Source organism: Ovis aries, chromosome 18 (assembly GCF_016772045.2).
Source record: "Ovis aries strain OAR_USU_Benz2616 breed Rambouillet chromosome 18, ARS-UI_Ramb_v3.0, whole genome shotgun sequence".
NCBI lineage: Eukaryota > Metazoa > Chordata > Mammalia > Artiodactyla > Bovidae > Ovis > Ovis aries.
Window position 1 is genome coordinate 21,337,820 of NC_056071.1, and position 18,320 is coordinate 21,356,139.

General features: G+C 45.1%; 1 protein-coding gene across 3 annotated transcripts in view; it reads right to left on the reverse strand.

Moving 5' to 3' along the window:
* Window positions 1-18,320, reverse strand: part of CRTC3 (CREB regulated transcription coactivator 3) — a 97,316-nt gene that overhangs the window by 38,569 nt on the left and 40,427 nt on the right. For all 3 annotated transcript variants that reach the window (XM_012098491.5, XM_027957084.2, XM_015101898.3), the window contains exon 3: window positions 4,867-4,986. In XM_012098491.5, coding sequence (XP_011953881.2) covers window positions 4,867-4,986 — 120 coding nt within the window. The remainder of the gene's footprint in view (window positions 1-4,866; window positions 4,987-18,320) is intronic.

Consider the following 18,320-nt stretch of genomic DNA (forward strand, 5'->3'; position numbering starts at 1 on the left):
CTGTTTCCCTCAGCACACGAGTGACAAATGGGAGATGGGTAGAATTCTGAAGTCTGACTCTTTCCCCCTTAAAACTCTAAAAACTTGCATTCCCTTTGAGATGGAAATCTTTAAAGGGTATTAGGTAAAAACTGGGTTTAGTGATCAAGCAAGATTTGAAAACTCTGGGTTAAAGTTTCTTAACTGCCAGGCTTCTCACAGCCCTAATATAAAACTGTGAACCTTCCAGAAGAGACAGAGTCCAACATTTCTCAAATACAACAGGCGATGCCCTTCAAAGAAACAGTTTGGTCCTATAAACCAATGTTCTAACATTTTCATCTCCTTGTATGAACAGAACCAAAGCAAGGCCTGCTCCAAAGAGGAAAGCCACTCCTAGCTTTAGTGGATCTCAAGGCGTCTCATCATGACCATTCATTCTAGTTTTCCAGATGCAACACACGCTCCAACCTTGCTGGCAAATATAAATCAGAAAATTTCTAGACGTTTGCTTTTCTCTCTTCCTAAAAACACATCTCTTTGAGAGGAAGGCACTTCTATGAGTCATTAGTGTGTCCTCCTCCTCTTCTATGTACGACCCCCAGGTCTGAGATCATATGACAAATACGTAAATTTATGTTAATAGTTTGGAAACTCAGCAGGATGGTGTCTGGGGTACACATTTGCTCCTTTGAGGAGTGAGAAGGGCTGCTTAGGACACAAGCAGCTGCAGGAAGGCGGGAGGGCCTCTCCTCTGAGTTCTCAAGCCCAGACCCCCAGTCGGGGACCAGTCAGCGCCTCACCTCTGTCCTGAGTATGGCCTGGACCAGAGCTCGGCTGGGCAGTGCCCTGTCTCTGCCTGTGGTGGCCCCATGCCCATGGCAGAGCTCAGAGCCCACTGCGCCAGCCTTCTCTGTGGCCATGGCCACCCACCGGAGGAGGAACGCCCTGGTGCCGGCGCTCTGCTGCTTGTGTCTGGCCACACTGTTAGCGGAGTTCATTGTATTTGCAATCACTGTATCATGAGACTGACCCCTTCCTAAGCCAGTGTACCCGCTATCTAAAATAACACCTGAGCCAAGAAACAGCTAGAATAAGAAAATTCTGGGTACACGTCTTCTCTTTGTTCTAACAAAGATTCAAACCAGTGTTAATCCTTTCAAATGATAAAACTTCATTCAGGAGGTAATAGACTGGTGAGAAAGGCAACCATTTTAAGCAAATTATCACAAAATAAAATGAATGTAGGCCATGAAAGAAAAGATGGCACTGCAGCCCTCTTCCCCATCCTTTCTACATATTTTAGTATCTTCAACATAAAATCATTCTACTTCTACATTTTACCAGGAGCTCAAAACTTTGGCCACCAGATATGAAGGTCCGACTTACCGGAAAAGACCCTGATGCTGGGAAAGACTGAGGGCACGAGGAGAAGCGGGTGACAGAGGATGAGATGGTTGGATGGCTTCATCAACACAATGGACATGAGTCTGAGTAAACTCCAGGAGAGAGTGAAGGACAGGGAAGCCTGGCATGCTGTAGTTGATGGGTTGCAAAGAGTCAGACATGACTTAGGGACTCAACACAGGAGCTCAAGGTCCCTTGATTCCTCAAAGGAGACTCACTGTTCATTCATGGGCAGACCTACACGAAACAACTCTTTTGAGTCAGCAGATGTCCAGTCCTGGGACCCCCATTAGGTGCTTAAGAGAGAGACGTCTCATGGTCTGTGAATCAGATGTATACTGTCTGATGAGAAACTCTAATTCATCTATGTATTTACTTGGTTCCTGCTTCTCCTCCCTTTAGGAGGTGATCTGCTTTGCAGCTGCTCTCATGAGTTGACCCGGATACATGGTCAAGTTATACAGCCTACAACTTACTACCTGGAAGGAGACAGAGTCGCCTGCACACACAGTGGAGGCTCCCTCTCTGGCACTCTGCACAGGCTATTCCCTCTGCCTGAAACACGCCCTCCAGGGGTGTCTTCCTCTCTGTCTATCACTTACAACCACCTGAAATTATTTTGTTTTGATAATTTTTTTTAACCTGTTTGCTGTCTGACATCGCCCACTCAGGAAGGCAGGGACACCGCTGTCTCTCTCACCACTGAGTCCCCAGTGCTTAGAACAGTACCTGTGCGGAGAAGGGGTTCTGTGAAAATACCTGTTCAATAAATAAAAACACTGTCCTCTCGCATGTTACCTATCCTTCAAGCCTCAGGTTTTCCTCCAGGATGCCTTCTCCATCCCCCCAGGACTGGTTCAGGCTGTGCGCCTCTGAGTCTGCACAGCCTCCGGGCGGTGGCGCCTGCAGTCGCCACACAGCCTCTCCCGCTAGATTGTGAGTGACTGGAGGGCAGAAGTGCGTGATTGTTTGCCATGACATCCACAGAATGTAAATGGCGCCCAACACCAGCTGTTTTTAAGTGAATGAACATTTTTCTCTGTTGCCTTTCCTCGATCTCCTCCTTCTCTAGATAGTCTCCTAGTTTAAAAAGCTATGAGAACTTCCCTGGTGGTCCAGTGGTTAAGAATCCACCTTGTAATGCAGAGGACACTGGTTCGATCCCTGGTTTGGGAAGATCCCACATGCTGCAGGGCAACTAAGTCCATGTGCCACAACTACTGGGTCCTGTGTGCCTAGAGCCTGTGCTTTGCAACAAGAAAAGCCACCGCAAGGAGAAGGCTGCGTTCTGCAACTAGAGAGGAGCACCTACTTGCTGCAACTAAAGAAAGCCCTCACAACAACCAAGACCGAGCACAGCCAAAAAAAAAAAAAAAAGGCTATGAGACAGCTGTATTTAAAATGAATAACCAAGGACCTACTGTACAACACAGGGAACTCCGCTTAGTGTTATGTGGCAGCCTGGATGGAAGTGGGGGGTGGGGGTAGAATGGATACATGTATATGTATGGCTGAGTCCCTGCACTGTCCACCTGAAGCTATCACAACACTGTTTGCTCACTCGCTATAGCTCAATACAAAATAAAAAGTAAAAAAAAAAAACAATAGCTGTGAGGAGGACTTTCCTGGTAGCCCAGGTTAAGATTGCATACTTCCACTGCAGGGGGAGCAGGTTCAATCCCTGGTGGGGGAATTTAAGATCTTGCAAGAAGCAAGGTGCAGCCAAAATAAAATAAAATTTTTTTAAATTAAAAAGCTGTGAGTATATGCATATATTTAGACTATACTTGCTGTAAAAAAGATCTGAGGTAGCCATAAATATATCTGTATGTATTAAAATATTTAGAGAGAACATCTCTGAGAGAAAGAGGGAGCTGAGAAATTAGGAAAAGATATAATGTTAGTCACATCAAGCAAAGAAATACACTAAGTCTTTTACTGGAAAATTCCAAGCAATTTAGAAAATGGTTCGATGGACAACCACCTACACATGTGTGAATTTGCTGAAGAACTGCCTCTATTCTCATTTCCCTTTTGCATTTCTATGTAAAAGTTATGATCCATTCCAGAAAGGAATTTGAGGGATGTGTTGGTGGTTAAATGGTAGAATTCCCACCTCCCAGAAGGGAAAGGGAAAGAATCAGTCATCATTCTCGCCTGCTCTGATAATGGCTGCATGATGTCAGGAGTCAAGGCATCTTGGTGGACTTGGGTGGGAAGCCCCTGGGTGGGGAGAGGCGAGAAGCAAACATCCTTTGGGGTCCTTATCCTCGCCTCAGATTGATAAAAAACTGTGAGAAGCCTGAGGGCTAGACAAGCAGTGGGAGCTCCTCTGTGTCCCCACACCTCCTCCACAGGGGTCTCTCTTGAGTGTGGTCCTGGGGGCAACTGAGCACTGGAGCAAGAAGGCGGCCCAGGCTGGGGGTCAGTCAGCTTGACTTGGGGCTGAATCTGGGCCCTTCTAGCCTCAGCTGTGGAATTTGGGGCAAGTCACTTTGACACTCAAGTTTCCTCACTGGGAAGTGGGGGTTAAAAAAGCAAACTGCCCAGTAAATTTTGAGTTCATCTAAATGATTATGAATTGCCTAGCACAGTGCCTGGCATGAGTAGGTGCTCGGTAAACACGAGAGCCCTCCCCCCACTTCCTGCTTTCTAGGCTGCTGAAGCCAACCCTACCATCACTGCCAGGAACCCAGCTCTGCAGCAAGACTCACCCTGCCTCTCCTGCCTGCCTCCGGCCCTGCGGGTGAGAAGAACGAGGGCAGAGTGCAGACTCTCCTGGAATACTTACCTGTCTCCTCTCCCGCAAATCCCAGCTCAGGCCTGTTTCCCAAAGCCCTGTACACACCGCTAGACCACGTCCTGCTCTGACCTGATAAATAAAATTGTCCGATGAGTTCACAGCCTCCTTTTCTGTCTTCCTACTTCACAGCACAGGATTTGGTGTGAATAAATATCACTATGCAAGATTCTCCTAAATACCAGCTTTGTATTTTAGATGTCATTGGTTGAGTTCGAAATTCCCTAAATAGAAAATTATATAAAAATTTCTTCCATAAGTTCTAGCAGCAGGCCAGTGCGTGAACAGAAATAAACATAAATCACCTATCTCTATGTCTGTTTTAGTGTGACCGACTAAATCTAACCTGGTTTAAAGTCAGGGTTAATTCTGATTTTGTCAATGTCTGAAGAAAATGCTGAGAAGGCCTTGCAATGGGGCTGAATGACAGGCTGCTTATGACAGTTACTTCATTAGACGGAACTTTATTGACACTTTCATAAAGTAAACACCTACAAGGATCCTTCCAATTTTTAGTTGCAGAAATGTTTCTAGTTTCCAAGTCACTTAGGTTTATTGCCTCCATTCGTCAGATGAAACGAAGATTTGGAGGCCAAAAGGAAATTACTGGGAAAATAAACTCTGAAAAGTTTTCAAACATTTCAAAACTTATCCTCCCCTCAGACAATGAGAAAGGATATCTGTCGTCCCGGCTTGTCCCCGGATCGTCGGTGAAGCGGGTGGAAGCGAGTCCGGGACGGCCGCTCCACCAGCCCGTGGTGGCGGGTCCCTCGCACGCTGTCAGCTGGGTGGAACGCCGGCTGCAGAGAGAATGGAGAAGAGTCGGTTGGCCTGTGACTGTGACATTGCCACTTGCCATCAAGAACAACAACTCTTAGCAACAACAGATGACAAGACTGGCTTTATAGTTTTACTGGTATCTGTGACTCTGCCTTGAGTCAAGGCGAATCAAATGCAGCATGGAGCTGTGTCAGCATAATTATAGAATAATTTAAAATAGTATCGGGACTCCCTAGTAGTCCAGTGGTTAAGACTGAGTTCCCAATGCAGGGGGCTGGGGTTCGATCCCTGCTCAAGGAACTAGATCCCGCAAAGACCCAGCTGTCTTAAAGACAGCTAAGACCCAGCACAGCCAAATAAAAAAATAAATGAGTCTTTAGTGTGTGAAGATGGAAGTTGAAAGAATGACTTTTTAAACACTGTCACAATTTGGAGACTATGAATTTATACACAGAATCCCAGTAACAAGGAGGTATGTGTGAAATGAAAAAGACGTTTGCTTAAGACAGAAACGAAGTGGGTACCTATGGCATCCAGCATGCAGAAACACAGACACAGCATCCAGAGATAAAATGGGGTACCTATGGACCGGGGACTACTGGCTTACACAGTCTTTTTTAAACTCACTGTCTTTTTTTAACTCAACAATGTTTAAAAACTTTTGGGGCTTCTAGTGAAAAGTCTGAACATTTTAGCCACACTGGTCCCAACTTCCCACATGGCAATGAGGACTGAAATTGAGAGTAGCTCTTCTCTGCAAATGGGACACCAGACCACTTTGAGGACGTCTTATGTTAGACGTCTGAGTTTGTGACCCCCGAGTCAAGGAGAAAAAAAAGAATAGTACCTGAATACTAGTGGGAAACACGCAACTCGCCATAGCCCAAATGGCACAAATGAAAATACAAACAGATTCAAGATAAAGTCATGGTCAATAAATCCAAAGTCCTTTGTTAAGGCAGGCTTGGAGTACATTCTCTACATTTTTGAGTCTGGCATCATAAAAGGCAAAGCTTTTTGGTTGACAAAAACCAAATTCTAGGCTGCGCCATTATATCATACATAATGGGGCAATGTGTATACAATATTATGCCAGAGATGTTCGAGAAACACATGGAAACAGACCTTCTTTCACGTAAGCTGAATCGTAGGTCAAAGAGCTAGCTCATTATGAAAAGAACCCTATGATGGAGTATGTCTTTCTAGGGGAGCTCCTTTTAGTTAAGAACTAGCCACTCATTTTGCTGTTAAACATACGGATTTTCATATCTTGGATTTGGGGATGACTCCTATTTCTCCCAAGGGGGCTGATGAAATGCTGGGGCTGGTTTAGTTGAACAGTTCTTTTACAATCCAAATCTATCAACACCTAAAATAAAAAGATCTTCCTGAGGAACACCTGTGGTACTGGAAGAAAAATATCCATTGCGATAGGCAAGACGGATGCTGAGCTCAGAAGAGAGAGTGCACTACTGCAGGAATAATAAACGGAAACACCTTTGTTCATCAAGAGGCTGAACACCCACCGTGTACTTTATCAGAACCCGTTCACACAACAGACATAATTTTAAGAGACGGATGACTCTGTTCCAGGACTAAAGAAAACAGAGGTCTCTCTGGTGATAAAAAATCACACGAATGGGGAATGTACTTGAAAACAACATTTTCATCTAGGAGTCTTAGAGCACAGCTACTGCCAGACTGGACTACCAGAGGCCAGCGAACAGAGGGGGCATGGAGGGTCTTTCAAAAGGGGTCCAGGGGGATTTCTCTGACAGTCCAGTGGTTAAGACTTTGCACTTCCACCGCAGTGGGTGCAGGTTTGATCCCTGACTGGGGAACTAAGACCCTGAGCCACAGATGTCAGGCAGCACGGCCAGAACATTAAATTTAAAAGAAGAAGACGACGATCCAAAACACAGAAACCTCTTGGAATGTCTTCCAGGTTTCCTATTACATATATATTTTCTATTTACACTTGCCTCTTTTGACTTAACCCCTGTTGGCCCAGATCCTGTATTATTACTTGGATTCAGTGTGTGTTTGGTGGGATAATCTCTGCCTACATTGGATAATTTCTTCTCTTCCTCCTTGTGGCACAAGTTCAAGTCTCTGCCTGGGCCAGCACAGGTCTCGCCGCAGGCCCCCAGGCACTAGAAAACAGATGGGAATGGACCCTGATGGCAGCAGTGTCCTTGCTGGCAGCTGAGGGAACTGAACTCAGGGGTGCCAGCATCAACAGCCTGACAGTGAAGTTTAGCACTAGGAGGCTCAACAGGAACCCAAACAGCCCAGTGGTGGCCAGACAATTCTGCTTTGCATTGTGACTGAATCGCCAAGGGCTGCGCACGGAGAGGAAGGACTGAGTGGTAACCCAAGGCAGGGCAAAGGTAGTTTCTGGGCTTACGGCCCCAAACCTGAGAGAGGGCAGACGCATGGAGTGCAGCCTGAACACCAAGGTTCCACAAACCTTAATAGTAGAGGGCAATGAAGCTGAGGTGAAAGGGTCAGGGTGGTTCCTGAGCTGGTAAGCAGGAAGTCGTAGGCGACCCTTACTTAGTTGCTGTGGTTGGACTTTAGGCGTGCATGCCTGCTCAGTCACGTCCGACTCTTTTGCAACTATATGGACTGTGGCCCGCCATGGGGTCCTCTGTCTGTGGGGTTTTGTAGGCAAGGATACTGGAACGGGTTGCCCTTCCCTCCTCCAGGGGACCTTTCAGGCCCAGGGACTGGATCAGCGTCGCTTGCACTGCAGGCGGATTCTTCACCTGCTGAGCCATCGGGAAGCCTTGAACTTTGCGAGGAGGAAACAAATCTAAAGGAGTTCAAGGTACTACCGGGAACTGAGTGTCCACGCGCAGAGTCCTGGCCTCGACTCTCCCCACTCCGTAGGACTGCATGCTCCTGACTGTCTCTGAAAATATCTCTACGTGGACAGCAAACTGGCTCAGGTTTGTAGGCATTAGGGTGGTTGATGCGGTGGGGGTGGCAGGGTTAATGCTGATGCCAGAACTCTTTCTGGGATGAAATAGGATATGTGGGTTTGCCAAAAGCAGCAGCACTGTGGACTTGCAGGCCAGTGTCAGACAGCACCATACTCCCTGGGTTCTCCCCACAAGGACTGAGACCTCAGGCAGGCACCACCTGCGGCCACCCACTGCACATCACCTGCGCCTGGGGTGAATGGCTGAGCCTGGCAGCTTTTTCCTAGGGGAAGATCACTTCCTCTAGTTAGGCACTGCTGATCTGTCAACGTGACCCACATTTGCATTGGTTCTTTCAGCAGATGCTCAACACTGCCAGCGTACCATTAAGTTTGTGGTTAATTAGAAACCCCAGATCTTTCTCATGTGACTAAGAAACTGCAAGCAGATTCCTACGAAGCCCATGTTTAGTCGTGAAGTGAGCTGAAGTCTGAGAACTGGAGAGCTGCTTATTGCCAACTCAAGGAGATGGTCATTATTAAAGGTATATGTGCTATAGTATACTATATGTATGTCAATGACCAAGACATTTTTCCTTGCAACAAAGTCAATTTAGCGTACAGCTATATTTCTATACAGTGTTCTTAAAAGCGGGAGACATGTAATTTGCAAATTTTCTTGAGTGAAATACAGATTTCTAAATGCTAGTAGGATGACCAAGTACCTTCTTGCATTGTCAGAAGTTCTACTGAGGTTTTGCTTTAATGGATTTAAAACATTTTAGGGGTACTTCTCTAGTAGTCCAGTGGCTATGGCTCCACACTGTCAATAGAGGGGGCCTGAGTCTGATCCCTGGTCAAGGAACTAGATCCCACATGCAGCAACTAAGACTCAGTGAAGACAAATAAATATTTTTTCAAAAAACAGTTAAGAAAATTTTAGAAGACTGAGATTAAGCAGATAAATGGTTCCTTTGAAACATCCTGATCCAGAATACCATAACCTCAGTATCCTTACAAGGGGATGCCCAGTCAGTGTTCTCAAACAGGAACAAGTCGACAGAGGACAATTCTCAATAGTTTCATTTGTAGATGTTATGACTATAGAGCAAGACAAAAAATAATAAAATTCCTGTAAGAGCAAGAAACGTTTTTCTGGAATACCAGTCAGTACTGGAAATACATGCTGACAGGATGCAATGCCATTGTTGTTTCACGGTATAAGGACCACGTGTGAGCCTGAAGCAGGGGTCATTTATGCGACCATCTCACCCCTCTCACCAGTGGACCAGGAAGCAAAGAGAGGCTCTCAGGAGCAAAACAGAGCCCCCTGGGAGAGCACTCGGGAGGGAGCCCCTCAGGTTCTCCACTGCACCTTACTTGAGCCTCATGAACTGGCCACCTGGCTTCTCAGCACAGAGCACGTGAAGACCAGGTGGGGATGAGCACCACAAGGGCACAGGAGCTGCTGGCTACCCGAGCGGCGAGCAAAGGGCCGCTGGCCACCATGGCGCCCAGCTCTCTGCTCTCCTACAGCCGGGCAACTGGGATCCAAGGAGACAAAGTGATTTTCCTCACAGCCATATAGCCCAGCAATCTGAACGTGGGGCTCTGAGACTGCTTCGGGGCTCTCATCACCTCGCTGTTTTGCCTCCTTTGCTCAGCTGCCCACATATAAGCAGATTATAAGCGGATTTTTGCTGATATATACAGAAAACAATATGTATTTTCTAGAAATGTCCCAAATAAACTTTTAACTACGTTCTTATAAATTTATTGAACGCCCAAGATCTAACTGCAGAGTAACAGCCTAGCTGAAATATCTGGCTACTTGTAGTATAAACAGCATGCTTACATCTTTACACTGGATCCAACAGTTTCATTTGGGGTAGGGGTCTGACTTAATATTTTATAAAAGATAAGCCATGAGTTCCAAGACTATGTATTGACCATCCCATGCTCCCTCCTATAGAATTAAAATGCTACCTCAATTATCCCGAACTCCTCTATGTATCTGAGCTCCCATCTGTTTCATCTGTCCTAGTAGACTTACAGGTGGGGCAGGAGACTGGCTGGCAGTTCAATAGATCAAAAAGGTACTACTGGACACGGTGTGTTACTGCTTGGCCCCAAGGTCACACTCGCTAGTTTGCTCAGCAGGCACTCTAGCCTTTCCACAATGCTGGGCAGCTCATCTTTACTTCTTGGTAAGTGCAGGAAAGACTGGCCCCTGGTACTGAATAACTTTCTCTATGGGGAAGAGTGGAGACTTTACAAGGGTAGGGAGTAAGGCAGGTTTCTTGAGCTTGCAAGGCCTCTTATTTACATGCAGGTTAAGTCAGTGGAAGATGTTATAGGTTCCCTTTTTCTAAAAGGGTCAGTCGAATCAAGGGACAACTGTCGTCTCTTGGGAACACAGCTGGAGCTCATTCCAGCCACAGCAAGTGCCTCCTTTGGTTCTCATGATGAAGGGAAGGAGGGAGGAAGACCGCCCACAGCAAAGCAGCAGCTTGAAATCCACTGCCTCGGGGCTAAATGGAGCAGTTAACTTCTAGCTTAAAATATGAGCAGAATAAAAAGGATTTCATAGCTTGCTTAGAGACTCTATTATATCACCATTAAAAAAAAAAAAACTTAAAGGAAAATTCAAAATACTTTACAAATCTCCAGGATCAGACCCACCAGCGCCCTGCCAGCCCCAGCGGACCACAGTTCCCCAACCTCTTCCTCCGCCCTCTGCAGTGTCAGAATTGGGCAGGGGCTGGTGCTCAGCCACACCAGAGGGACAGATTTTGATTCACAAAACTGTAAGGCTCCTAGGTTTGGGCAATAAGGTCGGGCTTTTCTCCCAGAGGTTGGCCAGGGCTACACTATCTTCAAGCTGGCCTTAGTCCAGCCTTACAGAGTACTCTCTCAGAGCCCCTGAATCACCTGAGGGAGCAGTTTTTATTTTGTTAGATGTTAACTAGGCTTATTGTGGCAACCACTTTGCAATGTGTGCACACAGTAAATCATTATGCTGTATACCTTAAACCAATACAACGTCACATGCCAATTACACCTCAGTAAAGCTGGGACACACCAAGAAGGCTGGTGATGAGTATAAAGGGGCTCACTATTCTACTCTCTACTTTGGGGGATACCTTAAATGTTCAAATTAAAAGCTTAATTTTTTAATTAAAATTTTTTTAATTTTTAAAAATTAAATTCTGACACTAGAATAAATTAAGGATACCTTTATTAGCTTTAGCCCAATAACTTCTATGTGCGCTAAGTCGCTTCAGTCGTGTCTGACTCTTTGGAACCCCATGGACTGTATAGCCTGCCAAGCTCCTCTGTCCATGGGGATTCTCCAGGCAGGAATATTGGAGTGGGTTGCCATACCCTTCTCCAGGGACCTTCTATAACTTTTACAGACATGCAAAAAAAGGGATGAAAGCTCAGTGTTTTACCACATGGCCTGCCAAAGTTAGTACTAAAGTACTTTTTTTCACATGACTTTAAAGGACAAAATAAGTGTATAATAAAGGAACTAAAAAGGTATCCTAAAAGAAAATGTTTCTAGAGGGAATAAAATAATCTGAAATATTTAGTTAGACCAGCACGTGGCAATTCTAAATAAAGCATGTTGAGTTAAAAAAAAAAAGTACATCCTGTTTTTGACTTAAAAGAGCCTTGGGTACTTTTCCTCATCTGACCACTTGCTCAGAAGAGGCACATAGAGCGTCCTGCTCCTCCGGGCCTCAACACCCTTACAGGCCATCAATCCCACTAAGCAGCACCCTGGCTGTGGGCATCCAGCCCCTGCTGAGAGGGGACCCGACAACCTTCCCAGGCAGGCCACTCCCTTTTCATACAGCCCTGCTTCTGCTACATCTTCCCTTAGGCTGAGCTGTAAACTATCCTTGGGGGAATCTGCCCACTGAGAGGTTTCTAAAAATTCACCATTATAAGGTCACTCTTCTCCATGAGGAACCAAACTAGCAAAAGTAGAGGGGCTGAGCTGTGGGACCAGGTTCTCCGTTTAATTTGAGTTAAACCTGCAAATACGTCCGGTTTGCTCGTTTGGAGACCCCGGGTTATGTTGGTTTGGCGTTCCTTTCCTCACTCATATAAACACTGGCAGGACTCACAAGGAGGAAACCATTTCATCTCACCTACAAGGGCCCCGCTCTGCCTACAGACAGGAGAGAGATAACCGACCACTCAGATGTGAGCTGATGAGGGCTGCCATCCTGAGTGGGGCCTCTCCTTTGGTGGGAGACCATGTACTGACAGCTTCTTGGTTTCCAAGAGTAGGGCAGAGTCTCCCCTCACTTGTGAGGAAGGTGGGCTTTTCCCTAGCTCTGTGACTGGGGAGGTCAGCACAGTCAGCCCTGCCGATGCCAGGTCAGGCAACCTCACCTCCAGGAGGAGGGAGGAAGGTGGAGGGAAGTCCCATTTGGATCCCAGTGTATGGGTGTACTCAGTTGTGTCCGACTCTTCTGTGACCCCGTGGAGTGTTGCCTGGCAGGCTCCTCTGTCCATAGGATTCTCCAGGCAAGCATACTGGAGTGGGTTGCCATGCCTTCCTCCAGGGGATCTTCTCAACCCAGGGATCGAAACTGCAGATTCTTTATGGTAATAGAGAGACTGAAAAGTCACAGGATTAACTGTCAGGGGGTGTGCCTCAGCTGGGAAGCGGACAACCAGGGGGCAACTTTGCCCCTGTCAGGATTATGACTGCCCCCTTTCTCCTTTCTCTTCCCTATAAGCCAGCTCTGCATCTCATTTCTGGCACACAGCTCCTAGAGCCTTTGGAATTTCCTAAGGGCTGACAGCGGCACAGGTGTCTTTTGCTGTTAATCGGGTGACTTTTGGAGCATACCTAAGGGTAGGTGCTGGCTGTCAAGAGAACCCACTCTGTGATCAGGGGGTTGTAACTTTCAGTGTCCCCACCCCACCACCAGGAAGGGGAAAGGGACTGAGAACTGAATCAATCACTAACAGTCAGTGATGTCATCAATCAGTCTTCTGCAATGAAATCTCCATAGAAACCCAAGAGGATGGGGTTTGGAGGACTTCCTGGTTGCTGAACACTGGAGATTTGAGTGGTATGCTCTGAAGAGGGCCTGGAAGCTCTGTGCCCTTTCCCACCTTCCTGGCCCTACGCCTCTCTTACATCTGGATGTTCATCTGTATCCTTTATCATATTATTTTATAATAAACTGGTAAGTGTAAGTAAATGTTTTCCTGAGTTCTATGAGATGCCCTATCAGATTCATTGAATCCAAAGGAGGGGGAGATCATGGAAACCTCTGATTTGCAGCCAAGTTGGACAGAAGTTGTAGGTAACTCCAAGACTGAGATTTGCAACTGGTGTCTAAAGTGTAGAGGGCAGCAGTCTGATAGGACTGAGTCCTTTATCTCTGGGAAGATGGTGTCATAACCGGGTTGAATGGTAGGAGATGAGCCTATGGATGCCAGGAACCCCCGGCTGTCCATGGTGGAATTGGGTGCAGAAACCTTAATTGCCCACTCAGTCAAACTGTGGATTGTACGGCCAGGACACGCCAGTCCAGGGCAAAGTCCTTTTCCCTGAACCATAATAGAGGACTCTCCAATTCCCCAGAACTGCTGGTCTCCAGTGGGGAAAAGCAGAGAAAAAGCAAACACCTACAGCTCACAGACATAAAGCTTGCTTCTTGGAGGTTCTCAGACATGGCAGGACAGAGAGATCACACTTAGAGCCATAAATAGCTAAGAAAGCTCAGGCTCTGGCGGAACCATTACTTTTTAGAACAACCAACCAGCTTAGATCATATCATTTGGATAAATAATACATTTAAATTCTTAAAAGCTTGACAGTGAAGAGACAACCTCCAACTCTTACTCACCTGTTTCCATCTCCCACCTCCCAGTGGGTGACCAGATTTATTAGTTTCTGTAACTCCGTCCAAATACGGATTATACACGTACAGTTAATATAAATATATATTATTTCTACTACATTTTTTACACAAATGGTAGCATACTAATACACTATTCTATACTTTGCTTTTTAACTTAATCGTCAATTAAACTTCTAAACCTGATTCCAATTTTTAGAAGTTCTTTCTCTAAATTCTCAAGATATAAAAATAGCCAAACTGGGACTTTCCTGGTGGTCCAGTGGTTTAGAATTTGCCTACCAATGCAAGAGACGTGGGTTCAATCCCGGATCCGGGAAGATCCCACATGCCTTGGAGCAACTAAGCCCATGTGCCACAAACTGCTAAGCCAGCGCTCTAGAGCCCGGGCTCCACAACAAGAGGCGTCACTACAAGGAGAAGCCCGTCACCACTAGAGAGGAGCCCCTGCTCGCCACAACTCGAGAAAGCCCATGTGCGGCAGCAAAGAAGGACCCAGTGCACCATAAATAAACAGAGTTTTAAAAAAGAGCCAAACAAAAATATCAGAAAACTCGACAACAAAAAAAAACCTGAGAGAACGTATATCAACACTGTAACTGGATTACTCTCTCTGGACAGCTCACGCTGGCCAGTTTCTCTAAGTCCTTCTGCCCATCTCAGGATTACGGGTCCTCCAAGCCTTCAGTCACTACCCTCTTACCTTTAACTGCCTCCCTCTCACCTGCATTTCATCACAGCCAAGCCTCTCCCATGGGCGGTGGGTGGGGCTTGAAACAGAACTTGCTACTCTGTTCTCCTCTCATCCCTGTCTCTTCCCTTCTCCACAGCCAAGCTTCTTGACGGAGTTGCCTCGACCACCACCGCAACTCCGACTCCCCCACCTCAGCCCCCGACCCCCTACCTCAGCCCCCGACCCCTCCCCACTGACCCTTCTCTCCCCAAGATAACCACAGACTGTCCTTGTTATTAAATCCAGTCGGACTGTTTTAGCTGTTGAGTTACTTGACCTCTTAGAGGCATCTGAGATGACTGACAATTCACTCTCTTTTGAAGACGTTCTTCCCTGGTTTCTACGACTTTATGTTCTCCTCCCACCGCTGTGGGAGCTTCTGTCCAGTCTTCTATGCTGACTGCCCTGATGCTGGGAAAGACTAAGGGCAGGAGGAGAAGGGGGCGACAGAGGATGAGATGGTTGGATGGCACCACCGACTCAATGGACAGGAGTTTGGGAAAATTCAGGCAAACAGTGAAGGATGGGGAAACCTTACAAGCTGCAGTCCACGGGTTCGCCAAGAGTCGGACACAACTCAGCGACCAATCAACAACACGCCAGCTCCTGAACTCCCTGATCATCCTGCAAGCGCTGGCCTTCCTCAGGGCTCTGTCACATAATCCTGTATCTCCAACACAGACTTCTCACCAAAGCTTCAGACTTGTAGTCTGACCGCTCACTGGACAACTCTTCTAGGACTACCTGGCTGTACTTCAAACTCAGCATGTGCGGAGGCAAATCTGTCCTTTTCCTCTCATACCGGCTCTATCTCGTGTGTTTCAAATGTCTGGGGATGGCACTGCCCCAGGGCTGAGCCCTGGAAGTCTGGGGTCCTCTTTGAACACTTCCTCCCAGCCTCTCCCGATCCCAGGCGTCACTAAGTCTGGTCACTCTGACCTTGCAGACACTTCCCAAGCCTACTCCTCACTTTCTCACCCACCCACTCCCCAGTCACTGCAGCAGCTTGTCATTGGTCTTTTCGTCTCCGATCTTGTTTCCTCCAACCTAGCTTCCACAATGCAGTCAGAGTAATTTTTCTAAAACACAAATCTGATCACATCATTCAACTACATAAAACTCATTAATGACAGGATTTTTTTAGATAGGTACTAATGAGTCGATTTTAAAGTTCACCTGGAAAAATACCCATGCAAGGACAGCCTGGAAAAATCCCTGAAAAGAAACATGAGAGTGAATTAACCCAACTAGAATTTTACAATGTAATATAAAGCTATGGTAATCAGTTAGTGTGATTCTGGTGTATGAATAGACACACAAATCAATAAAAGAGGACAGGAAGTCTCAAAATATCATCAGACACTTGTGGGAATTTAGTATCTGATAAAAGTGGTATTTTAAATCAGTGAAGAAAAGATGATTATTCAATAAACAGTGTTGGGACAACTGGCTAGGAAACTGAACAAAATTAAGTCAGATCCACACTGCACACCATATATCAGCATAAGCTCCTAATGGATCAAAGATTTTACAGCTAAAGAGGAAGGAACAAAGTACTACAAGAAATAAGGAGAAAAAGACTTTTTACAAAACCCTAGAAGTCATTGAAAAACATTAAATTTTGATACATAAAAAATGTAAATGTCTGCATGGTAAAAAAAAAAAAATCACAGAAAAAGTCAAAAGACAAATGGCAGGCTGGGAAAATGTCTACTTTCCTTTTTAATATATAAAGAGCTCCTTAAAAAGCAATAAGAAAAAGATCAACCACTCTAAAGAATTTAGGGCAAAAGATATGAACAGTTTGTTCACAGTAAAGATAATACATAATTCATAAACATAGGGGAAAATATATGGCACTCATAATAAGAGAAATGTAACTTAAAGGTACACAGAGACATGACTGTTCATCTGTAAGACTGACAAAGATCAGTTTGATAAAACACTGAGCTGGGGAGGATGTGGGCAAACAGGCACTTTCATATGTGGCAGGTAGGGATGTAAACTGGTGCAGTTTCCATGGAGGGTGAACTGATACTACCCATCAAAGCTATAAATGCATATACTCCTTGTCCTACCAACTCCACTCCTATAAAATTTTTCTTGCAGCTGTATTTGCAGGTGTGCAAAATTATATATGTATAAGGTTATTTGTTGCAACTTAGTCTGTAAATTTTCAAAAAGTCTGTAAATAATTTAAATGTTCATCCATGGAGAATTAGCTGAAGACATTTTGGTAAATCCATACAATAGAATACTGTGCACTCAAACAAAACAAAAGAAGAGTAAGGATGCTCCTGGTGAGGTGCGATGGAAAGATCTCCAATATATTAGTGAAAAATGTAAGGTACATAAATGGGTATGGTTAGCTACCTTGGGGTGAAGTGGATTCAATACTAAATAAAATACCTCTGGAAGAATATCAAGTTACAAAAATGTGTATGGTTATTGCCCGTAGGGAGTGAACTGAGTGATTAGGACAGAGATGGAAGGGGTATTTTCATTGCATACTCTTTTGATTATCTTTAATTTTAAACCTCATGAATACTAAATACAGGGTTGGCCAAAAAACTCCTTTGGGTTTTCCTACTACGTCACATGAAAAAACCCAAGTGAACTTTTTGGCCAACCCAATACATATGTATTAAAAAACAAACAATTAAAATAAAAAACAAAGAGTATATTATAAATTTAGCTACAGTAACTACACTGATATGGAAATGGACAGAGGAAATGGGCAGCCACATCAATGTAACAAAACAGAAAGAATCATATAAAAAATAAATTATTCAAGAACTGAGACAATAAGTTGGACATAGAAGGAAAAGGCTGTCTCAAGGCTCAAGTCAAAATAAATCCCAAAGTAACAACAGTATTAGAATATGGTATGGGTTTTAAAAAAATTGGGTGAATGCTTGAGAAATCTTGACATGATAAAGGTCATTCTAAACATACAAATTATAATACAGAAGCGACAAAAATCAATACATTTGTTCCATAAAAATTAGAGGAGAAAACTACCAAACAAATAAAAGCTACTAAATGAAGAAACTATTTGGAATATATATGGCAGATCGTGGTGCACAGACTCTGTGGTGTCTCCTGATGATCAACACAGCCTGGGGTTCATGCCTTTGTGAAATTCTCTGCCCTGAAATGTGGGCAGAACTTGTGACTTTTTTTTTAACCACCAGGATATGGCAATGGAGTGAATCTGTTTTGATATTTTAAAGACTCTGTCTTGCAAGCAGAGGTGCTGGAGAGACTCTTCACTGGCCTGGAAGAAATAAGCTGCTGTGAAGTTATTGGCCAAACTAGAGAAGCCCACAGGGCAAGGAAGTGTAGGCAGCTGGTAGGAACCAAGGGGACTCCCCGTCAAGAAACTGGTGCCTCAGTCCGGCAACCACAAGAAAATAAACTGCCAACAGCCCATGGGCGCTGAGAAGTGCCTTCTCGGTTCAGCCTCTAATGAGTCCACAGCCTCCGCCACTCTCTGGACTGCAGACTGGTGAGACCCTGAAGCAGGGAACCTAGGTAAGCTGTAACCAGACTTCTGACCCACAGACACTGTTAGATAATAAAATTCCTGTTGTTTTAAGCCACTAAGCTTGTGGTAATTTGTTACACAGCAATAGAAATCTAATACACAAAAAGTCAATTTCCTTAATATGTAATAAATAAGTCTCAAAAACCAATAAAAAGAGTACTCAATAGAAAAACAGGCAAAAGACTTAAAAACAAAGCATGCAGAACAGGAAATACAAATGGTCAAAGAAGCATAAAGAGACATTCAACCTGCCTTTTGTGTTA